The 19606-nt window shown below is 40.2% G+C and overlaps 1 protein-coding gene across 1 annotated transcript; it reads right to left on the bottom strand.

Annotated features, from left to right (window-relative positions):
- Nucleotides 1-9023: 9023 nt before the first annotated feature.
- Nucleotides 9024-15613, bottom strand: NDUFA4 (NDUFA4 mitochondrial complex associated). Its single transcript, XM_004602214.2, has 4 exons — nt 15438-15613; nt 14565-14653; nt 13750-13810; nt 9024-9239 (listed from the first exon to the last, which is right to left on the bottom strand). The coding sequence occupies exons 1-4, from the start codon at nt 15477-15479 to the stop codon at nt 9183-9185; spliced, it is 249 nt and encodes an 82-aa protein (XP_004602271.1). The 5' UTR covers nt 15480-15613; the 3' UTR covers nt 9024-9182.
- Between the last annotated feature and the right edge of the window lie 3993 nt (nt 15614-19606).

Genomic DNA, 19606 nt, shown 5'->3' with positions numbered 1-19606 from the left:
TTAATATTATGAGTGTAACTTGGGAGTTCACTGTCTTCAATAATATTTACTCTGGGGCGCCGCCACCCCGAGAGTCCTTGAACAACAACAACAACAACACACCACACATATCATCGCTCCCTCCTGTGTGCGTGCCTTTATAATCTTTTACACTCAGGGGCAATTCTTGCCCCTATGCTTGAGGGCTGTTCCCAGTGGTACTCAGGGGACCATACAGTGCTAACGATCAAACTGGAGTCAGCTACATAAGCCAGATACTATTTCTCCATTATGGCTTTTTAATAAATTACTTGGACCAAAGAGATTTTTTTTTTCTATTGCCTTCTCATTTATTTCTTCTTGAATTTTCAGAATACAGTTACTTGACAAAATGCTGATTTTTTTTATTTGACTCAGTCTTTCTAAAATATTTATTTTCTTCCAAACTGTTACAGAACTTGATAATAAACTAGAAAATGAGCAAGAATAATGTATGTTTCTTATTCCATTGTGGCAGAATACTACTCAAAAATGGAGTGTTTATATGCAAAATGGACGCAGAATCTCCTACCTCTGCACCAGGCTTTCTTCATCGGGGCCCCTCGGAGGGGGGGGCAGACAAAATGATGATTTTGATCTTTTTTTATTTTTTAATTTTTTTGTTGTTTTAATGAGTCACCATGAGATACAGTTACAGACTTACAAATTTTCATGATTACGTTTCAGTCAAACAATGCTCAAGTACCCATCCCTCCACCAGTGCCCATTCTCCACCACCAGTATTCCCAGTGTCCCTCCCACCACCCACACACCTTCCCATCTCCTGCCTCTGTGGCAGACATATTCCCTCCAAAGAGATCTTTCAATAGACTAAGTACATGATCTACATATAGGAGGCTCAGGTTCAATCCCTAAAAATCATATCGGACATTTTATTTTTCTCAGCTTCATGGGGCATCATTGGATTTCAGTCAGTGTGAAAAGACCTCCACAGGAGTTGTGCAGTGTGAGAAGTCGGTCCCTTCTCTCTCCTTGAATGCCTTCTTCCAATCTTCCAGCTGCCGTAAACCTTGAGATGGGGGAGGGAAGCAAAATTAATAAAAATAATTATTAGAAAGAAGCTTAAAAATAGTGTGGGGTTTTCAATCAGCCACTTCCTGACTAGCTTACTTTTCTACTATAAAACACAGAGGGGCCAGAGTGATGATAAAGAGGGTAAGCAATTTGCCCATATCCAATCTGAGTTTGATCCCCAGGACCCCCAACGGTCCCTAGAGCCTGCCACGAGTGATCTCAGGGGGAAAAAAATAAAAGAAAAAATGAACAAAGCATTTCTTATTTGTTTTATTTCAGTTTGGGCCAGAACCTGGTGGTGCTCAGTGCTCAGGAGCTACTGCTGCATCAGTACTCCAGCTTGCTCTGGCAGCACCCAAAGGACCATGTGATACCAGGAATTTAGACTACAAGGGTAATGGGAGGGCAGTGACAGGGAGGGATCTTGGGGTAGTGAAGGAGGCTTATTGACAGTTTGGTGGTGGGGAGGATAAAAACCACTCAAATATAAAAACGATAACATGGAACAGCTGTAAAATCACCTTACCACAATAAATAATACATTTCAATAGATTTCTTTCACCTTTCCTTTGTAGTCACACACATCTCTGATTTTTTTTTCTTTTAATCTTCTTTTCTAGTTTTAAGGACTCTTCTGTTTGCACTGGAACCTAAATAATCCAGGATAATCTTCCTATTTTAAAGTCGATTGATTAGAAACATTAATTTCATCTGCATCCTTACTTCTCCTTTGCCATTTAATGTAATACATTCTCAGGTCCAGAGAATAGGAATTGAATTTCTTGAGGGGAGGGAAGGCATTAATCTGCCAATCACAGAAATTGGTAAATGCTACAAATTGGAATGTTGTCTTGAGAGGTTGTTGTTAAACATTACTAGCACACCAGCACAGCGCTACAATTAATCATGAGGGAACATGAGAAAAACCTCTCAGAAGAGTTATAGGATTAAATTAGTTTAACAGGATTCCTCTAATAAACTTGATTTGTATTGTAAGATGTTTAAATACACTATATGAAAAGAAAGAATAAGTGACTCTTTGACCAGTTTTAAACAAATTAGGTTTATGAATGGAGTTGCTCTATAGCACTGTCGTCACTTGTTCATCGGTTTGCTCGAGCAGGCACCAGTAGTGTCCCCATTGTTAAACTTGCTGTTACTGTTCTTGGCATATCGAATATGCCACAGGTAGCTTTCCAGGCTGTGCCGGGCAGGCGGGATACTCTCAGTATCTTGTTGGGCTCTTCGAGAGGGATGGAGGAATTGAACCCCGGTCAGCCCTATGCAAGGCAAACGCCCTACCCACTGTGCTATCACTACTATGGTGTCTAACTCAAATGAGTCAGACACCAAAATCCTGAGGGGCTTGAATAATGGGTTCATAAAGAAATTTACAAAATAGTGAGATGTTCTTTTGGTAAAATAAACCATTATTCTAGAAAAGTAATTGTTAGAGTACATTGGTCTCAAACTGGGAATCTGCAGAACCTGGTAAGCTAGGTGAGTGATCGGGATGCAAAGAGAGCAAGAGAACAAGCTTGGTCCTGGGATTTTGGGAGGGATGTATGGGGTGCAGAGGTCAAAGAACATTTAGGGGGTGTGTTTAACTGATTGTTTCCGTAAGATCTTTCCTGCACAAACGTTTCTTACGCAAATGTGTTCTTCCAGGGAAAACAGACTGGGGATTTTTCCACAGGAATTAAGACAGACTATTTCAGTTTCTAAAGTATCTTCACTGAGAATGGATTAATAAAGTCTGAAAATCTCAAGCAGCACTTAACTCCTTTCTCTGGTTAGGAACAAACAAAACAAAATTATGAGAAAAAATACAAGCTGTTATGTTTTAAGATGGAAAAACAATAGAAGAGGAAGAGATCTGGAATAATTTTTTCATATCCTGTTTGTCATTCACAGAGAATGAAAGAATTTATTTAATATCAGGCATGAATGGACTCAGTATCATTTTCAACTCAGGAGAAATAACGTACATATCAAGATTATAATTCACTGAGTTATAATGCAAATTAGAGAAGGTAGAACATTATTAATAGGCATACAATGTGGTCAGGTATTGCTTTTCCAACTGAGAGAGAAAAACAAATCAGACCACTTCTTAGTTCATCACTTTGTACATGTATTGAAATCAGTAAGATTTGCAATAAAGAACAGTTTGAACAGACTATTGACCACTTTTACTAAATCGTCCTTTTCTTTCCTATACATTTTATATAATATGTAATGTGATGCTTAGAAGTTTCCCATAAGAATTCTAAGCAGAAGAATAAGAAATTCCAAATTATATAATAGCTTTTATTTTGTTTATTCTGCCAGGAGGAACATAGTAGCCATCTTAAATACAGTAATTCATTTATAGATAATTCTATGAAACAGATCTATCAGATCGAGAGAATAAACTATTAAGTAAAATTACTTGAACTGGAATCCTGGCTCTACCACTTCCTCGTTGTTTTTTTACTTTGGTTTCCTCATTTATCTAAAAAAGGGAGTAGAGTAATTATGTCTGCCCTACATTTTACTAAGTAGTAAATGAACTAATACATATAAAGAGTTTAGTGTGGTGCCCCCTTAATAATACTATATCATTAATTCAATCTTAATATGAGATTATATCGTATAACATTGTTCATTTTTTACTTATACATAAATAAAATAAAGCAAAATAAAATTAAAATGAAGAAGATTTCCAAAGATGACTCAGTCACTATCAGGAGAGGAGATCAATTTACTACAATGGGAACCATTAAAATTTAGTAAAGAAATATATCATCAATATGTATTTTTTATTAATTTCAAATTTAAATTTCAAATTAACTGTTTTTCCCAAGAGCAACTGTTATTTGATAAAATGTAGTTCCCAGTTGACAAACTTAAAGATTCTTGAAAAAGGAGTTACATATTAGCAGATTCTAATATATCTTGTACTAGGAACCTCTACTATGTAAATAAAAGAAAACATTTTCTTATATTGTACTGAAACCTGTATGGTATTTGGAGTTTGAAAGAAAATAATGGGACTAAAGAAAATGGGTAGTTTGGGGCAAAGATTGCTCTGGCATTAGCACTCTAGGGAACTTTTTTGTTTTTGCTAAAAGGAAGACCTGTAATACCTCTCCAGCCCCTTCACCAGGTCTTGATTACCTATTCTAGATACTTAATAAAATGGACCTCTATCAATTTGCTAGGAACTATTCTAGGTCTTGAAAATACATTTGCTAGGAACTACTCTAGGTCTTCAGGGACCTGTCTCGTTTGCCAAGGCATCAAAAATCAGATGGGCCAGTCATGTACTGTGATTCAGAGACGACCGCTGAACTAGAGCTGTTACCAACTGGATTCCAATGGGATGTCAAAAGACCTCATAGCCGCCCACCAACTAGATGGTCAGATTTCTTCGGCAAGTCCCTGAATGAACGATTTGAAGCTCTTCCTGTTTCTGGAGCAAGCAGATATCATTGGGCTGCACTAGGAGCAAGCAGATATCATTGGGCTGCACTAGCACGCGTCAGGGATAAATGGAGACATTACTGGCACCCACTTGATTCAAATCGAAGATCAACAGGATGACAAGTGATACAAGTGATACTCTAGGTCTTGAAAATACATCAAGAAAAATGTACCACGATAGTCATTTTGGGGGAGCTTACATTTAAGTAGGGAATAGGATTTCAAATAATGTTGCTTACATATTAGACTGGACTGGAGGCATAGCATAGCAGGTAGGGCGCTTGTCTTGCACGTGGCTGACCTGGGTTCGATTCCTCCATCCCTCTCGGAGAGCCCGGCAAGCTACTGAGAGTATCCCACCTGCACGGCAGAGCCTGGCAAGCTATCTGTGGCATATTCAATAGGCAAAAAAACAATAACAAGTCTCACAATGGAGACGTTACTGGTTCCCGCTCAAGCAAATCGATGAACACTGGGACAACAGTGCTACAGTGCTACATATTAGACTAATACTTCTAGACTGACTAAAAAGAAAAAAGGAGGGGTGGGAGAGTGAGGATTAGGTAGGAAGTAAAATTTCTGACAGGGAAGGCTTCACTGAAGGTGACACTGGAGCAAAGGCCAGTAAAAAAGAGATCCCTCAGGCCAATATTTGGGGAAGGGAATTTGGAGAAAGGCAAGAGCAAAACCTTGAGATAAAAATAATCTTGTTTTTGGAAGATCAGGTACAGTAAAGTGTAGCACTGTAGCACTGTCCTCCCATTGTTCATCGATTTGCTCGAGCGGGCATCAGTAATGTCTCCATTGTGAGACTTGTTACTGTTTTTGGCATATCGAATATGTCATGAGTAGCTTGCCAGGCTCTGCTGTGTAGGCGGGATACTCTCAGTAGCTTGCCGGGCCTCTTGAGAGGGGCGGAGGAATCGAACCCAGGTCAGCCATGTGCAAGGCACACGCCCTTCCTGCTATGCTATCACTCCAGGCCACAGAAAAGTGTAGAACAGCCAAAGTAGAGCCAAAGTTTTGTTTAGTGTTTTTGTTTGTTTGTTTGTTTTTTGCTTTTTGGGTCACACCCATCGATGCACAGGGGTTACTCCTGGCTCATGCACTCAGGAATTACTCCTGGCGGTGCTCAGGGGACAATATGGGATGCTGGGAATTGAAACCCGGATCATTCATGTGCAAGGCAAATACCCTACCTGCTGTGCTATCACTTTAGCCCCTGTTTCGTTTTTTTAAGTATGTAGTTTGCATAAAATGGGGAAGAATAATGAATTTGGAGCAAAGGAAAGGATTCTGAGATACATGGTTAAGATTATAGAAAAGGAGATGGTCAAAAGGTATATTATAGCAATCAAGGTAACAATGTCTTCTGAAGTGAAAGAAACTAAAGGACCAAGGTAACAAAAAGGGAATTATGTGAACTGAGAATCTATGTACATTTTGAAAGTAGAGCAAACACGAGTTGATATAGTGTGTGATAAACATTAATGAAGACTCAAAGGATTTTGGCATGAGCTACTACAAGACTGATGCTTCTGTGAAGTGGTAAAATAAAAGACCGTGGGATTCAAAATGTGAATGCAGCGATGGAGATGTATATGAATTCAAAATTGAGTATATTAAATTTAAGATGCCTCTCATTTGCCCTTAACCTTGACATTGGCTCTAACCCTAAAAGATGCTCTCATTCATTGTGATTATTGCTAAGCCAGGTCACTTTGGTTGAAAAGGAAAGATCCTTGGAGGTCATTACGGAAACAATGCTCTGGAAATGGATGGCTGTTTAACCATGTTATCTCAAAGTTTTACAAGGAATAGGATGCATAAATCAAGACTAAACCCCTCCTGTTCTTCGCACAACCATAAACTTCTGTTCTCAATTAGCCTTATGTAAACCCTAGCCCCAACTTGAAAGTAAGATACCCATCTTACTTTCTTGAGGACAAGGTCACCCTCATTTCACGTTGCTAGTACCTGAATAAAACTCTTAAGCCTCAACCCATATTAAGTGATTGGCATTTAAGCATCAAGCACCTGAACCTGAGCTCAGTAAAGGACTATATTCTAGAGACTAAAGGAAGAAAATGTTTCAAGGAAGAGATGCATGTGACGGAGGGGATCATAGACTGTGTCAGGTGTTGGGAGTTCTCCCTGGCACAACCCCTTGACCTCTAGAAGCTGCTGGGCCTTTAGGGAATGCCTCAGATCCTGACTTCTCTGGGGACCAGGCTGATGCCAGGGAAACCTCACGTTTTCAAAGAATAATATAGACTAATTGGCTTCAATTGCTTGGGTGTGAGCAATTCTTCAACCTTGCCTTGCCTTATAGCAAGCATCAAGGACAGTATTCCCCAGTTCCTTCTAGCTGTAACAACCCCCTGCCCCCACTGCCACCTGTTCACTAGTGCACATAGACACATTCCTCCAACCTCTACTTAATCATTGCCTCTCTAATAAACTTTGTCATACGACACCTAATAAACTTTGTTATGTCATATGCGCCTACGGCCCCTGTGGATGGGTTTGTCTCAGCCATGCTTCATGTGTCTTTGAGCACCAACTATGCCTGACTTGAGGACCTGTCCTCGGTTTTCTGGGGTCCAAGAAGTTACTGGATAACTACAGTCAGGGATCATTTTTGGTATTCACAACTTGGAGAGGGAATGCATGTTAGAGGTTTGTACTGATAAAGGCCAGAATCAGGACTAATTATGCTAAAATGGGACAGAGCACTATATGCTTCAAAAAGCGCAGAGGGGCTGGAGAGAGGAGCACTGCCAGGTGTGCTACCATTCCTGCACATCCTCTCCCTAAAAAAAAAAAAAGCCAATTGAGGTCTGCAAAACAACATAACAGATTGAAGTATATGCATTTTTTTTTGCTTTTTTTTTTTGTTCACACCTGGTGATGCTCAGGGGTTCCTCCTGGCTCTGCACTAAGAATTACTCCTGGCGGTGCTCAGGGGACCAAGTGGGACGCTGGGAATCAAATCTGGGTCAGTCATGTGCAAGGCAAACACCCTATCCATTGTACTATAGCTTTGGCCCCTGAAGCAGATGCTTTTCATGCAGAAAATCCACCAGGTTCGTCCTCAGCACCTTAGTCTTTGGAGTCCCACAAGGAGCAACAGAACCAGGTAGACCGTGAGCACTGCTGGATTGATCCCAAAACACACAACAAAGTCAATAGTGGGAATCCTGAAAGATCCTGTACTAGAGGTAGAAATTATGCGACTCAGAAGCTTAAAAGTTCAGTCAAGTAACTGAAATGTACTTTACACTTGAGACTCAAGATTACCTGGGTTCAAATTCCCACATTTGACTGAGTTTGAGTAATATGAATAACCAGTCTTAGTTCCTCAAACTCTTTTTTAAAACTCCCAACTTTTTAATACACATAACTCAAGACAACAGTTATTTATATTGGTTTGAAGGCTATACCCACTGATGCTCGAGTTGGGGTGCAAATTTCTAGATTAGTGGTTGTCATTGCTCAGACTTGCCCTAGGAGTCTTGCATAAAAAAGTATTGTGTGGGGTTGGACAGGGTTTAACCTCTGGTTACTTCATGTGGTCCCCAGGAGTGATTTCTGAGCACTGGGGATGTGATCCCAGAAGAAAAACAAAAACCCAAGAGCACCAGCCCATTTTTTAGCTCTTTGGCTATCAAGACAACTATACTTAAATGCACCTAACTAAGCCTGGCAAAATGTGCTATCTTATAAACATTTAGACCAATACAGTAAAATCCAAAATTGTCACTAAATTTCTCAAGTTTCTATAATGTGATAACTTTCAAACATATACACCTATTGGGGGCTGGAGCTATAGCACAGCAGGTAGAACGTTTGCCTTGCACGCAGCTGACCCAGGTTCGATTCCCAGGACCCCATATGGTCCCCCGAGCACCGCCAGGAGTGATTCCTGAGTGCAAAAGCCAGGAGTAACCCCTGTGCATCACTTAGTGTGAGGTAGTTAATTCAATTAAACTGTCAATTATTGATATGCTGGCACAGATATGTCCACTCACTGAATCATCTGAGAATCAGATAGTTTGAGCTACGTAACAAGTTCTAGTTATACATTAGTTTAAAAGCTGCCCCCCCTCCACACAAAAACCCAGCCAGTAATAGTCAGTGCTTGGGGCTGGAGCAATAGCACAGCAGGTAGGGTGTTTCGCCTTTCACACGGCCGACCCGTGTTCGATTCCTCAGCCCCTCTCGGAGAGCCTGGCAAACTACCGAGAGTATCTCACCCCCATGGCAGAGCCTGGCAAGCTACACGTGTCGTAATTTGATGTGCCAAGAACAGTAACAATGAGTCTCACAATGAGAGAGAGACGTTACTGGTGCCCGCTCGAACAAATCGATGAGCAAAGGGATGACTGTGACAGTGACAAATAGAGATTTTTAAAATTCCGTAAGTTCTAGTGGTTTATTTCCTATACACTTTGAATGTTTGAATGTTTAGCATTGATTTCTTAGCTTTAAATAGTGACACATACTATATTTCATATTTTTATTAATCATTGTAAACCCCAACATAATACATCAACATGTTTTCATGCATTTAGAGGGGAAGTATTTCCTAGTTCAGTGGAAAATTGTGCGATGGCTTGTGGAAGACCTTCATTTTAAGCAGCTTTACAAGTGGAACATTTTGTTTAGAAGTCTGGACCTTCTTTCTTCAGTTTGCTGTAATCTACATTCACTGCGAAAAACTTGGAAAAGAAAAAAAAGATATTTTAGATAATCTATCAAATACACAGATAGTACAGAAGATCTGAGCATTTTTCTATTCTATTGTAGCAATTATAAACATTAAGAATGCTAAAAGGTCCTTCAGAAGACATTAGGATTCCAGTCCTGTGATAAGTAAAATACTGGAACTACAACCCCAGAACAAGTTCATTGGTATAATCTGTTAGTAGAATCAATTAAAACACTTGTTTTAATGTGAATAATTAAAGTAATTTTTTTATTCTCATCTCTAAAGGCACAGGTCAATTTCCAACAAAACAGAGAAATACTGTTATCATCCATATCAAGTTAAAAAAAAGTGCCATAATTCCAATGAAAGAATCAAGCAAACAAAAAGCCCACAATATGCTTTACTGTGTGTTTTAGGTTAACTTTTTAGACAAATTAGCTTTTCTATTTTTCTGTCGCTTGCATTTCAAAGTTTAATTTCCTAAACAAGACTGCATCAATATTAAACTGACACTCGGCCACCTGTAGTACAAAGACTTTAAACAATATTGTATTACAATTTAAATTAATACTTTAAATGAGGTATATGTTTGAAAGGTTCTTTCCAAAATTATCCTTACATATAATTAAATTTCATAAAGAATCTAAAATTCCCTCCCAAAACTCATACTTTTCAAAAAATATTTTACATTTCTAAGTGCTCCAGATTTACTTATATACTTGCACTTAATAACAAGTAAAATTATTAATGTTGGAAGGGTCTACTCATTCTGTGTCAAAGAACACTTACGAGATTGTATTCTAGTTATATTTAATTCAAAAAAAAATTAAAATCCAAACAAAAAAAAACCACCAAACTGCAAAATCATCAACAATGTGTTCAGTTTTTATGTAAGAAGCTAATCTTTATCCAATAAGTTTTATCTAATTTTTTTTCTTTTGGGGTCATACTCGGTGAGGCTCAGGGGTTACTCCTGGCTTTGCACTCATTAACTGCTCCTAGTGTTGCTCCAGGGGCCATACAGGATGCTGAGGACCAAACCCTGGTCAGTCACTGCAATACACACATTCTACCTGCTGCATAGTAGCTCTGGTACCCAAGTTTTATCTAATCGTAAAAATAAAATTTAATTGAAAAATTCTTAACTTTTCTTTGGGGGAAGGTTGCCTCCCAAGCAGTGCTCAACAGGTCAGGCAAGTGCTGTCAGGCAAGATGCGGTGCTGCTCAGGCCCTGCAAGTCTGGAGATTAACCAAGGTGGTGCCGGGGAGCTTCCAGAACCCATCAGCAGTGCCTACTGATGCTTGGGAAAAACTATGTAGTGGCAATGATTGAACTGAAGCCCACCACAGCAAAGTAAGGTGCCTTAACTCCTGAACTATTTCTCAAGCTCCTTGACTTCACTTTTGAAAGTTCTAGAGGTGAGGCCAACAGTTCAAAGTGCTTCGTATTGAAGTTCTGATGATCTAAGCACTGCTGGGTGGTGCCAGCAAAAAAGGTTCTGTATCAAGTTTACCCTTAAGATACATATACATGGGCTTTATGAAACTGAACCAAAAAAAAACTTTAAGAAAGAATGTGCTATCCAAAAGAATAGGTATAAAAAGGAACTGCAGATTATATATTAAAAAGAAAATAAACATTTGCCAGATTATAATAAATGTCAGGCACTGTGGGGCAGAATATTTTATTTATTTAAGCCGATTATTACAACCTTACTTATCCTAACTTAATAAAAGAGACATCTGCAAGATCAAGTTAAGTAATGTAAACATCGTCTACACCTTGAAGGTCTCTGAAAAGGTACAACTTGAAAGTTGGGATGGCACAATATATTATGATCTTTTGGCTTTGGGGCAATTTTATGCAGTTCCTGAGTCTTTTTTGCTTAGATTCTACTTTGATCCCTTCTTTTTGTTTTGCTAAAGTAGTAAAAACTCCCAAATTGTATTGGCTTCCAACAATGAAGACTGTACATTGACTGGTGCATATTCACTTTATGTAGACCTTCACTGTTAATTTTGGTCTCACAATAGATTAAAAAAAAATACAGTGGATAGGGCCTCCCTTTGCATGTGGCCCAAGAGGTTCAATCCAGATACCCCCATAGGGCCTCCTGAACACTGCCAGGAGTGATCCCTGAGTGCAGAGCCAGGAGTAAACCCTGAGCACCAATGGTATGACCCCAACACACGCACACGCACACTCACAGAAAGAGGAGTAAGTATACACAGGTTCTGAAGTGACAAAATGTTCCCTCACTTATGATTTGCTAAAGTGAACCAAATAATCTGAAGTCAATGTGCTAGGAAAATTATTTTCTGTGAGGCACAGTAAGATTAGCCTACTGCACTGTTGGATACAGATGCAGTGGTAGGCTTCACATAATCTATAGCTCCAAATTTCTGGGCTTGATTCTAACTACTTCTATTAGCAAATCACCGATATTTTATAAAAACAGTGCATTAATAGCTTATTTTCCAAAATATCTTCTATAACAAGTTCTTCAGTCACAGAGTCTATCTTCCATACTAAAGGACTAATATTTATGAAAATATTTTGCATTCAGAACTTTATTCTCCCTTCATTTCCTACCACTCCCTCTTTTTTCTTTCAACTTTATTGGATGTAGAATCAATTATCTCCAGAATGAATTTGTTTTAAACAAATTTTTGAGAGAAAAAAAAATCAGGATATGGTGTTCACCAATTTTTGAATACAAAATATAACATCAGATAGCTCATTTAAGCTTCATCAACAAATTTTTATTTACTTCCTATCCTAAAAGTTGTTGACATCAGTAATGACAGCATCCATCTGCCAGTTAGATCTATCTGCCAGTGTCCCAGACATTCACTGACAAGGGCCCATATTAGAGAGCCCAAGTAAAACATTTTTCTTTTGAAGAAACAATCAAGTGTAGCGAAATGTATATGCAGGTGAGTCATACACATTAAATGAGTAAACTATATGAGGTGGGATATAAAAACTTGAGATCAAAAAAGATGAGATCCTAAAAACTTACCCCATTTTGACAATGAAAAAGTTTACCATTTTTATATGGAAATAAAATTGATTGAGGAAGGTTATTTAAGAGGTATCAATAAATGATCTCAAATTTGCAATGACTGAACCTTGAGACACTGTATTAAATGAGCCAATCAAATGGAGAGAGATAAAAACAGTACAATGTCACTTTTGGGATATAACCAGTCAGATTTACCAAAAGAGTAATGATGATTAGGGGCTGGAAAGCAAGGGTGAGCAGGTTTAATTAAGAGTACAAATTTACAACTAGAGGGTATTTTGGAAATCTAATACACACTATAGAGAATATCATCAACACCATATTACAAACGTCAAAGATACAATAGAACAAATTAAGAATTGTTTTCAACATAAACTTAAAGACAACCATATTGACACAATGAAGTGTATAACTAAAGTTTTGTAACCGTGGGAAAAAAAAAAACAAAGATAAAAAATAAAGATACTCGATCTTAAAAATTAAAAGAGGGAACATGACAAAAAAATTTAAAATAAAAATAAAAGAGGGGCTGGATCGATAGTAGAACGGGTTTTTGCCTTGCACGTGGCCGACCTGGGTTCGATTCCTAGCATCCCATATGGTCCCCTGAGCACTGCCAGGAGTAATTCCTGAGTACAAAACCAGGAGTAACCCCTGAACACTGCTGAGTGTGGCCCAAAAAAGCAAAATAAATAAATAAAAGTTAAGTCATACTATGGTACTCACCCTGAAAAAATGTATCACAGTGGCATGGTACATGTCAATCATATTCCAATAAAGCAGATAAAAATAAATGGTTTCAATGCAAAAGAAACTCCTTGGAAGAGTACTTCTACAATTTGCTCTTTGAGAAAAGATATTAAAAAGTCTACAAAGGAGTAAGAGAGCTCAACAGCTGTAGCGCATATGTTCCAAGTGGAAGGCCCATGGTACAAGCTCTCCTAAGCTGAGCAAGTCAGGAATCTAGCTCAGTGGAACAACCCATACCTCAGATTTGTATAAGGCTTTGGGCTCAATCACCAATAAAGACTTTTGAAAAGTTTACAGATAGTAAAAGCCTAAGTTTTAAATGATTTTCATTATGCCTTCAAATTAGCCAATAAGCCATGCACTAGATTAGTGCTATTCAGATAGACTAAGGTCCATAAATCAGAGGCATTGGTATCACATGAAACAGGGTTAGAAAATGCAAGTTTGTTTCCATAACAGAGCAATTCAATCAGAATATCTGCTGGGTGGATGTGAACCGGCTTTAATCTGTCCCAGATGTTTTCTATAAACAATTAGGCCACTGCGCTTGGCCATCCAAATTCTAAAAATCTGTGAAAACAAAACCCTTAGGGGAAAAAAATTACTAGGAAAAGAAGCCACTTAAATTTCACAGAACTCTCAAGCAGCTACTCAAAATTATGGTCATAACAGTTCTAAGAAATTTTCACTTGTTAAATCAATACCAAAATAACCAACTCCATGACAAAACAAGTGGTAACTTACCTTGTATTGATCATTTGGACCCAGTTTGTTCCAGGGCTCTGGGTTATTCTTTCTGTCCCAACTAAAAGAAACAGAACATTAATAATTAAGACCTTTTCTACTTTTTAAAATATATTTTCAATAGATCTAACTTTTTTAATTTATTTTTTCTTTTTAATTCATTTTTTTATTGAATCACTTTGTAACATGTGGAAAGTTACAAAGCTTTCAGGTTTAAGTCTCAGTTATACAATGCTGGAACACCCTCCCTTCACCAGTGCACATATTCCACCACCAAGAATCACAATATACCTCCCCCCACCCCCCCTGTGTAACTGATAAATTTCACTTTACTTTCACTTTACTTTGATTACATTCAATATTTAAAAAAAACCTCACTATTATTGTTTGGAACTTCAGATCTAACTTTTTATGAAGTGAAATAGAATTTTTTTTCTTTATGGAAGTGAAAAAAAAAAGACCTGTAGTATGCAAACCCATGTAATCAATTAGAGAAAAGACAAAAATAAAGCCGTCTGGGGAAATTGTCCTTGTGTATCCCTCTCACAAGCTTACTATTTGGCTTATTAAAGCTTTATATTTTATCGATATGTAAGAAGGTAAACAATAACGAATCCATCCTTCCTATGTATATGTTCTGATAATGTAAGCTGACATAGGAAAAGTCAATGAGAATAGAACTGAGATTTGGATTTAATACACAACTCAAGTTTCTTTTTTTTTTTCTAGTAACCGAGGTTGTCTTCCTAGAAAGACTGTGGTCCTGACAAGTGCTTGATAAACCATCAACATCCTCAACGTTATTAAGTACATACCTGACATCAGGATTGAACAAGGCCAGGCGGGTGACATACAGCGCTGCACCAGTACCTCCAGCTCCAATAAAGACGAAGAGGGGAATCAACTACAAGCAAAATAGACAAGAATTAAGAGTCATCTTTAAACGCTGAAATACATGACATCTTCGCCCAAAATTTAGATACCATGCCCATAAAACGTGAGATCTTCTTTTGTCTTAAGGACCTGCATAAACAAACTTTTGACAAATTCCTTTCGGTTGCGTCGATATAGATGTGATGGAAAGCCGACTCTGTTCAATAAGCAATCTGATCTACACGCGCAAAAAAAAGAAAAAGAAAAAGAAACATGCACACTTTAGCTGCGGCTATCAGTTCTAGGTAGAAGTCTGAAATTCCACTGCTAGCAGACTCGATACGCAGACCGTGTGACTAAGTTTTAGGAGCCCAGAACGCTGGTGGACCCGGGGGCAAAGCGACAGATGGTATTTTCATTTATATATGCGCTAGCGTATACGCTCCCCGGGAGTGTCAAGATGCCAAGGCATGCTGAGATTGATTCCGAGGTCACAGAGACTCCAGCATTATCCCCAAGGCCCGGCGGCGCATTGTGGTGACTTGATCCTTGACAGAAAGCACAAGAACAACACTCGACCTTTGCGAGTCTCTAACCCACGCAGGGCGGCCAGTGTTCCAGCACTGCCTGGACCAGCTTCCACAACACCTGGACTGGAAGGTGGGCGCTGAAGGGCCTGGGGTGTTGCCAAGAAGGCTTGGGTCTAAGCCCTCGCAAGGCGACTGCGGAGAAGGAAGTACCCAAGTGCAAAAGCCGCGAGCAGACACCGGAGGGACAGGACCCACGGGGAGGGGTCCGGAAGGTCAGGCACTTACGCTCGGATGCTTCTTAGCCTGGCTGAAAATCATGCGCAGCATGGTTGCGGCAGAGGCCTAAAAACCGGGTAGGAGGAGAAGAGCGTACGCACAAGGCCTGGGCTAAGTACCCTCTGCACCGAAGCTGTGCGGACGACCAAAGTCACCCAGGACCTCCTACCTGAAGGACCCCTGGCTCGGAGGGCACCCTGCGGCAGGAGGACCCGGATGCGGCTGTCCTTCCCACTGCCTGATTAAATCCAGCGCCTCGCGAGCGTGCTTCCCCTTGACCCGGCTACCCCCTTTCCGTTCTCCAGAGAAACACTCTCGTTCTCGTACTTTTGTGTGCTCCAGAAGGGTCAGAGTAGCGTCGAGACTAAAACCATTCTCCCTACCAGACAGGCACTTTCTAGGGCGGCCACGCATGGAGGCTTGGGTCCGGCCTGACTCGGGCCGGCGGCGCGCTCCCCCCGTGGCTTCCTTCTGCTCGGCGCCCGCGGGTCCTGTCCAGACGCCGCGGCCCAGGGGACGCGCGTGCCGGGCGCGCGCCGGCCGGCCCTGGCGGCCGCAGAGGGAGCTGAGCGGCGCCTGCCGCTGCTGCGCGCCAGTTGCGCCTGGAGGCAGGTCAAGGGTCTAGCGACTTAGGTCAGCGACTGCGGTTTAAGACGGCAGCTGCTTCCTGCCTTGGACTGTCCTCATGGGCAGAAGTTAAAAACCTAGTGAATGACTTCAAAACAGCGGTGTTGTGGCTGGCGCAGTAGGACAGCAGGTAGGGCGATCGCCTTGCACGCGGCGACCCAGGTTCAATTCCCAGCTTCCCATATGGTCCCCTGAGCACCGCCAGGGCTGATTCCTGAATGCAGAGTCAGGAGTAACCCCTGTGCATCACCGGGTGTGACCCAAAAAAGCAAAAAAAAAAAAAAAAAAAAAAAAAAAGCAGTGTTTCCAGTCACACCATCTCCAAACCCGAAGGTCCTGACTCCTGGTTGTCTGTTCAGTACCACAAGGACCATTATTCTGTGCCCACTCGCCCCTTTCTCCAGACCCTAAATTGCAAATTGCATTCTGTCTGTCTGTCTGTCTGTCTGTCTGTCTGTCTGTCTGTCTGTCTGTCTGTCTGTCTTGGCACACCCAGCGATGCTCAGGGGTTACTCCTGGCTTTGCACTCAGGAATTACTCCTGGCGGTGCTTGGGGCACCATATGGGATGTCGGGGATCAAACCCCGGTCGGCTGCGTGCAAGGCAAATGCCCTACCCACTGTGCTATCGCTCAGGCCCCTAAATTGTATTCTTTAAACGTCATTTCTCAGGTAGGGACGATCCCTACATGTCGTAATCTATTGCTCAATACAGTTTTCCTTTTTCTTTCTATTTAACCTTCCCCTCACTCTTCCCCTCCACCCACCCAATTTCGCTGCCTTTCCTTTACCCTAATACCATTTCATTTTCTTTTCTCTTTTTTTTCAACCCCAAATTGTTCCTTGGGACTGGCTTTATGGAGCATTAGGGTCAATTTCAACCCTGCCGGATCTCTTTCCTAGAGCAGTAATCAGATGCTCACACAAGGTATCGGGCCTGCAAAGAAGAGCAAGAGGCGCCTTTGATCAACCTTAGACTTGAAAGAGTGGACATTAAGCAAGTGAACATAAAGGACATAGCACAAGGGTTGAAGACAATAGTCTCAACTAGAGAGAGTCTTTCTTGGAGAGAGGAAGGATGTCTGCTGTGATTAGAACTGGAGTGTGAGCAAGTTGGGATTATTGAGTTACTGACCTTTAGGCTGCCAGTACCAGGAAGTGAAGCAAACACAAGCACTGTGACTTTAAATGACTGTTTTGTCTATGAAGACTGGATCACTGGAGGGAAATATGAATAGGGAGTAAGGGACCTAATCCATATGAGTAATCAGGGTAATATCGGGAATGTGATGACAAAAGGACTCAAGAGATACTTAGGAGGTCACACCAATGGGACTTGACAACAGTTGACTATGAATGAGTCACAGATAAATAATGCTAGAGGTGGGATTTGGTCCAGCTGTGTAGATACTGATGTCAATTATTAAGAAACGAGAATGGGGGGCTGGAGCAATAGCACAGCGGGTAGGGCGTTTGCCTTGCACGCGGCCAACCCGGGTTCTAATCCCAGCATCCCATATGGTCCCCTGAGCACCGCCGGGGGTAATTCCTGAGTGAAGAGCCAGGAGTAACTCCTGTGCATTGCCGGGTGTAACCCAAAAACCAAAAAAAAAAAAAAGAAACGAGAATGGTAGATACCTGGATACATATTTATGTGAAATCAAAGGGAATGTACCTGTGCAGGCCAGAGGAGACCAAGAATGTAAGACTATATCTAGGATTAAGTTTATTGGTGGTAAAGAAAAGCCATATTGCTTAGGGAGAAAAGATAGATTGAGCAGAGAGACAAAGGACACTTAGCTGAAGAATTGTGACTTACAGGGCTTGAGAGGAGATACAGCCATTGGAGTACGTGGGAGAAAGAACAGTGGCTGAAGAGGACCTATGCTCTGCATGTAGAAAAGTCTTGTTTCTCTTTGAACACTGCAGGCTTCCCTATTCCTACTTCCTCTCCCCCTTCCTTTTCCCTCCACCTCTCCTCCCCCTTCCAGCACTGATGAGTGTCATCTGGTCCACCCCCCCTGCACTCCAACACCACAACTAAGTCCACAATTCTGTACCCCTGACAAACACTACAAAGCGTTCATGAGCGCCATATCTTAAGTATATCACCCTCTGAAAGCACCACAATTAAAATGTGCAAGTAGGCCAGGTGTGACAAACAATTTTAAAAGGATAAATGTTAATTGTAAAGATTATATGCAGTTTATAAAAATGGAAAATTTTCTAAATTAATTTTGTGATCATTTCTTAAGTACTCTGCCCCAAGTACTATTCAAACTATGGGTATTAGAGTGAGAAAAATTTCAGTTCTAATAGACCCTGCATATCATTGGAGAACAAATGCTATATAAGTCTGTTAGCTTACATGTCTAATATAACTTGCACATATATATTTGGGAGCCATATCCAGGTTTGGGGGTCACACCTGCATGTGCTCAGGGTTTATTTTGGCTCTGCCTTAGGGATCACTCCTGACTGTGCTCTGGGAACAGTTTGGAGTGTCATGTTGGCCACTTGCAAGCCAAGCACCCTATCTACTGTATTATCTTTCTATTTCCTACTATAGCATGTATATTAAAAGTTTGAGAATGGCACACAAATAACAAAGAGTAACGAGAGAGAAAAAGGCATGCTGCATAGAGGAAATAAGATTACTTTAGTGAAGTCGTTGAAAGTCACTGAGGAAACAATATTTAAGGTGAAACATGAAAGAAATAAGTAACCTGGTTAACAGCCAGTTGAGTCAATGAACACTGCAATTGTTAAGAAAAATTACTATTTAATTATATATATATGATTACAGAAACCAAGAGGAAGAAAATATGATCAGAAAGGTTGTAAACATCTTTCTGAGATTGACCAGCTAGACAATGGTAAGGAATATGAACATGTTTTTATTTTTTATATTTTAAGTTATTTCAAAACAGAATAAAGACCTCAATATCACACCTGAATCCATAAAGCATATTGAGGAAAGTATAATCAAAATCCTTTATAACATTGAATCTAGAGGTATCCTCAACTATTCAATGCCATTGACCAAGCAAATAGCAACAAAGATAAGCAAATGGAACTGCAAAAAATTAATAAGCTCCTGCACCACAAAATAAATTCTCACTAGAATAAAAGGATACTTTACAGACTGGAAGATAATATTTACCTACCACTCTTCTGACAAAGGATTAATATCCAATATATGAAGAAAACCAATATTGCAAATTAATAAACCAGAATGAACAGAAGAAGACATATTGATGGCCAAAATTAATAAAAGAATCCTATTCATCACGTATCATCAGGAAAATGTAAATCAAAATAACAATGAGTCATTACCTCACATTTTAAGGTGAGATTGGAACACATCAAAAAGAACAAAAGCAAGCAGTATTAATGTGGATGTCTGGTGAAAGAAAAGGACGCCTCATCCACTGCTGCTGGGAATATTGATTGGTTTAAACATTTGGGGAAACAATATGGGCATTTCTCTAAAAACTAGAAACTGAGCTTCTATACTGGTAATTTAACTTACGGCCATCTTCCCCCAAGGAC

This window comes from Sorex araneus, chromosome 1, assembly GCF_027595985.1.
Source record: "Sorex araneus isolate mSorAra2 chromosome 1, mSorAra2.pri, whole genome shotgun sequence".
Lineage (NCBI taxonomy): Eukaryota > Metazoa > Chordata > Mammalia > Eulipotyphla > Soricidae > Sorex > Sorex araneus.
The sequence above is the reverse complement of the archived record's forward strand: the minus strand, read 5'-3'. Positions and strand labels throughout refer to the sequence as shown.

What these genes read in the sequence shown, in the direction of transcription:
- NDUFA4 (XM_004602214.2), bottom strand. Translation starts at nt 15,479, where the DNA reads ATGCTGCGCATGATTTTCAGCCAGGCTAAGAAGCATCCGAGC. An exon ending in AGGCTAAGAAGCATCCGAGC is followed by an intron (nt 14,654 to 15,437) that starts GTAAGTGCCTGA and finishes TTTTGCTTGTAG; the next exon opens with TTGATTCCCCTCTTCGTCTT. An exon ending in TTGTTCAATCCTGATGTCAG is followed by an intron (nt 13,811 to 14,564) that starts GTATGTACTTAA and finishes TGTTTCTTTTAG; the next exon opens with TTGGGACAGAAAGAATAACC.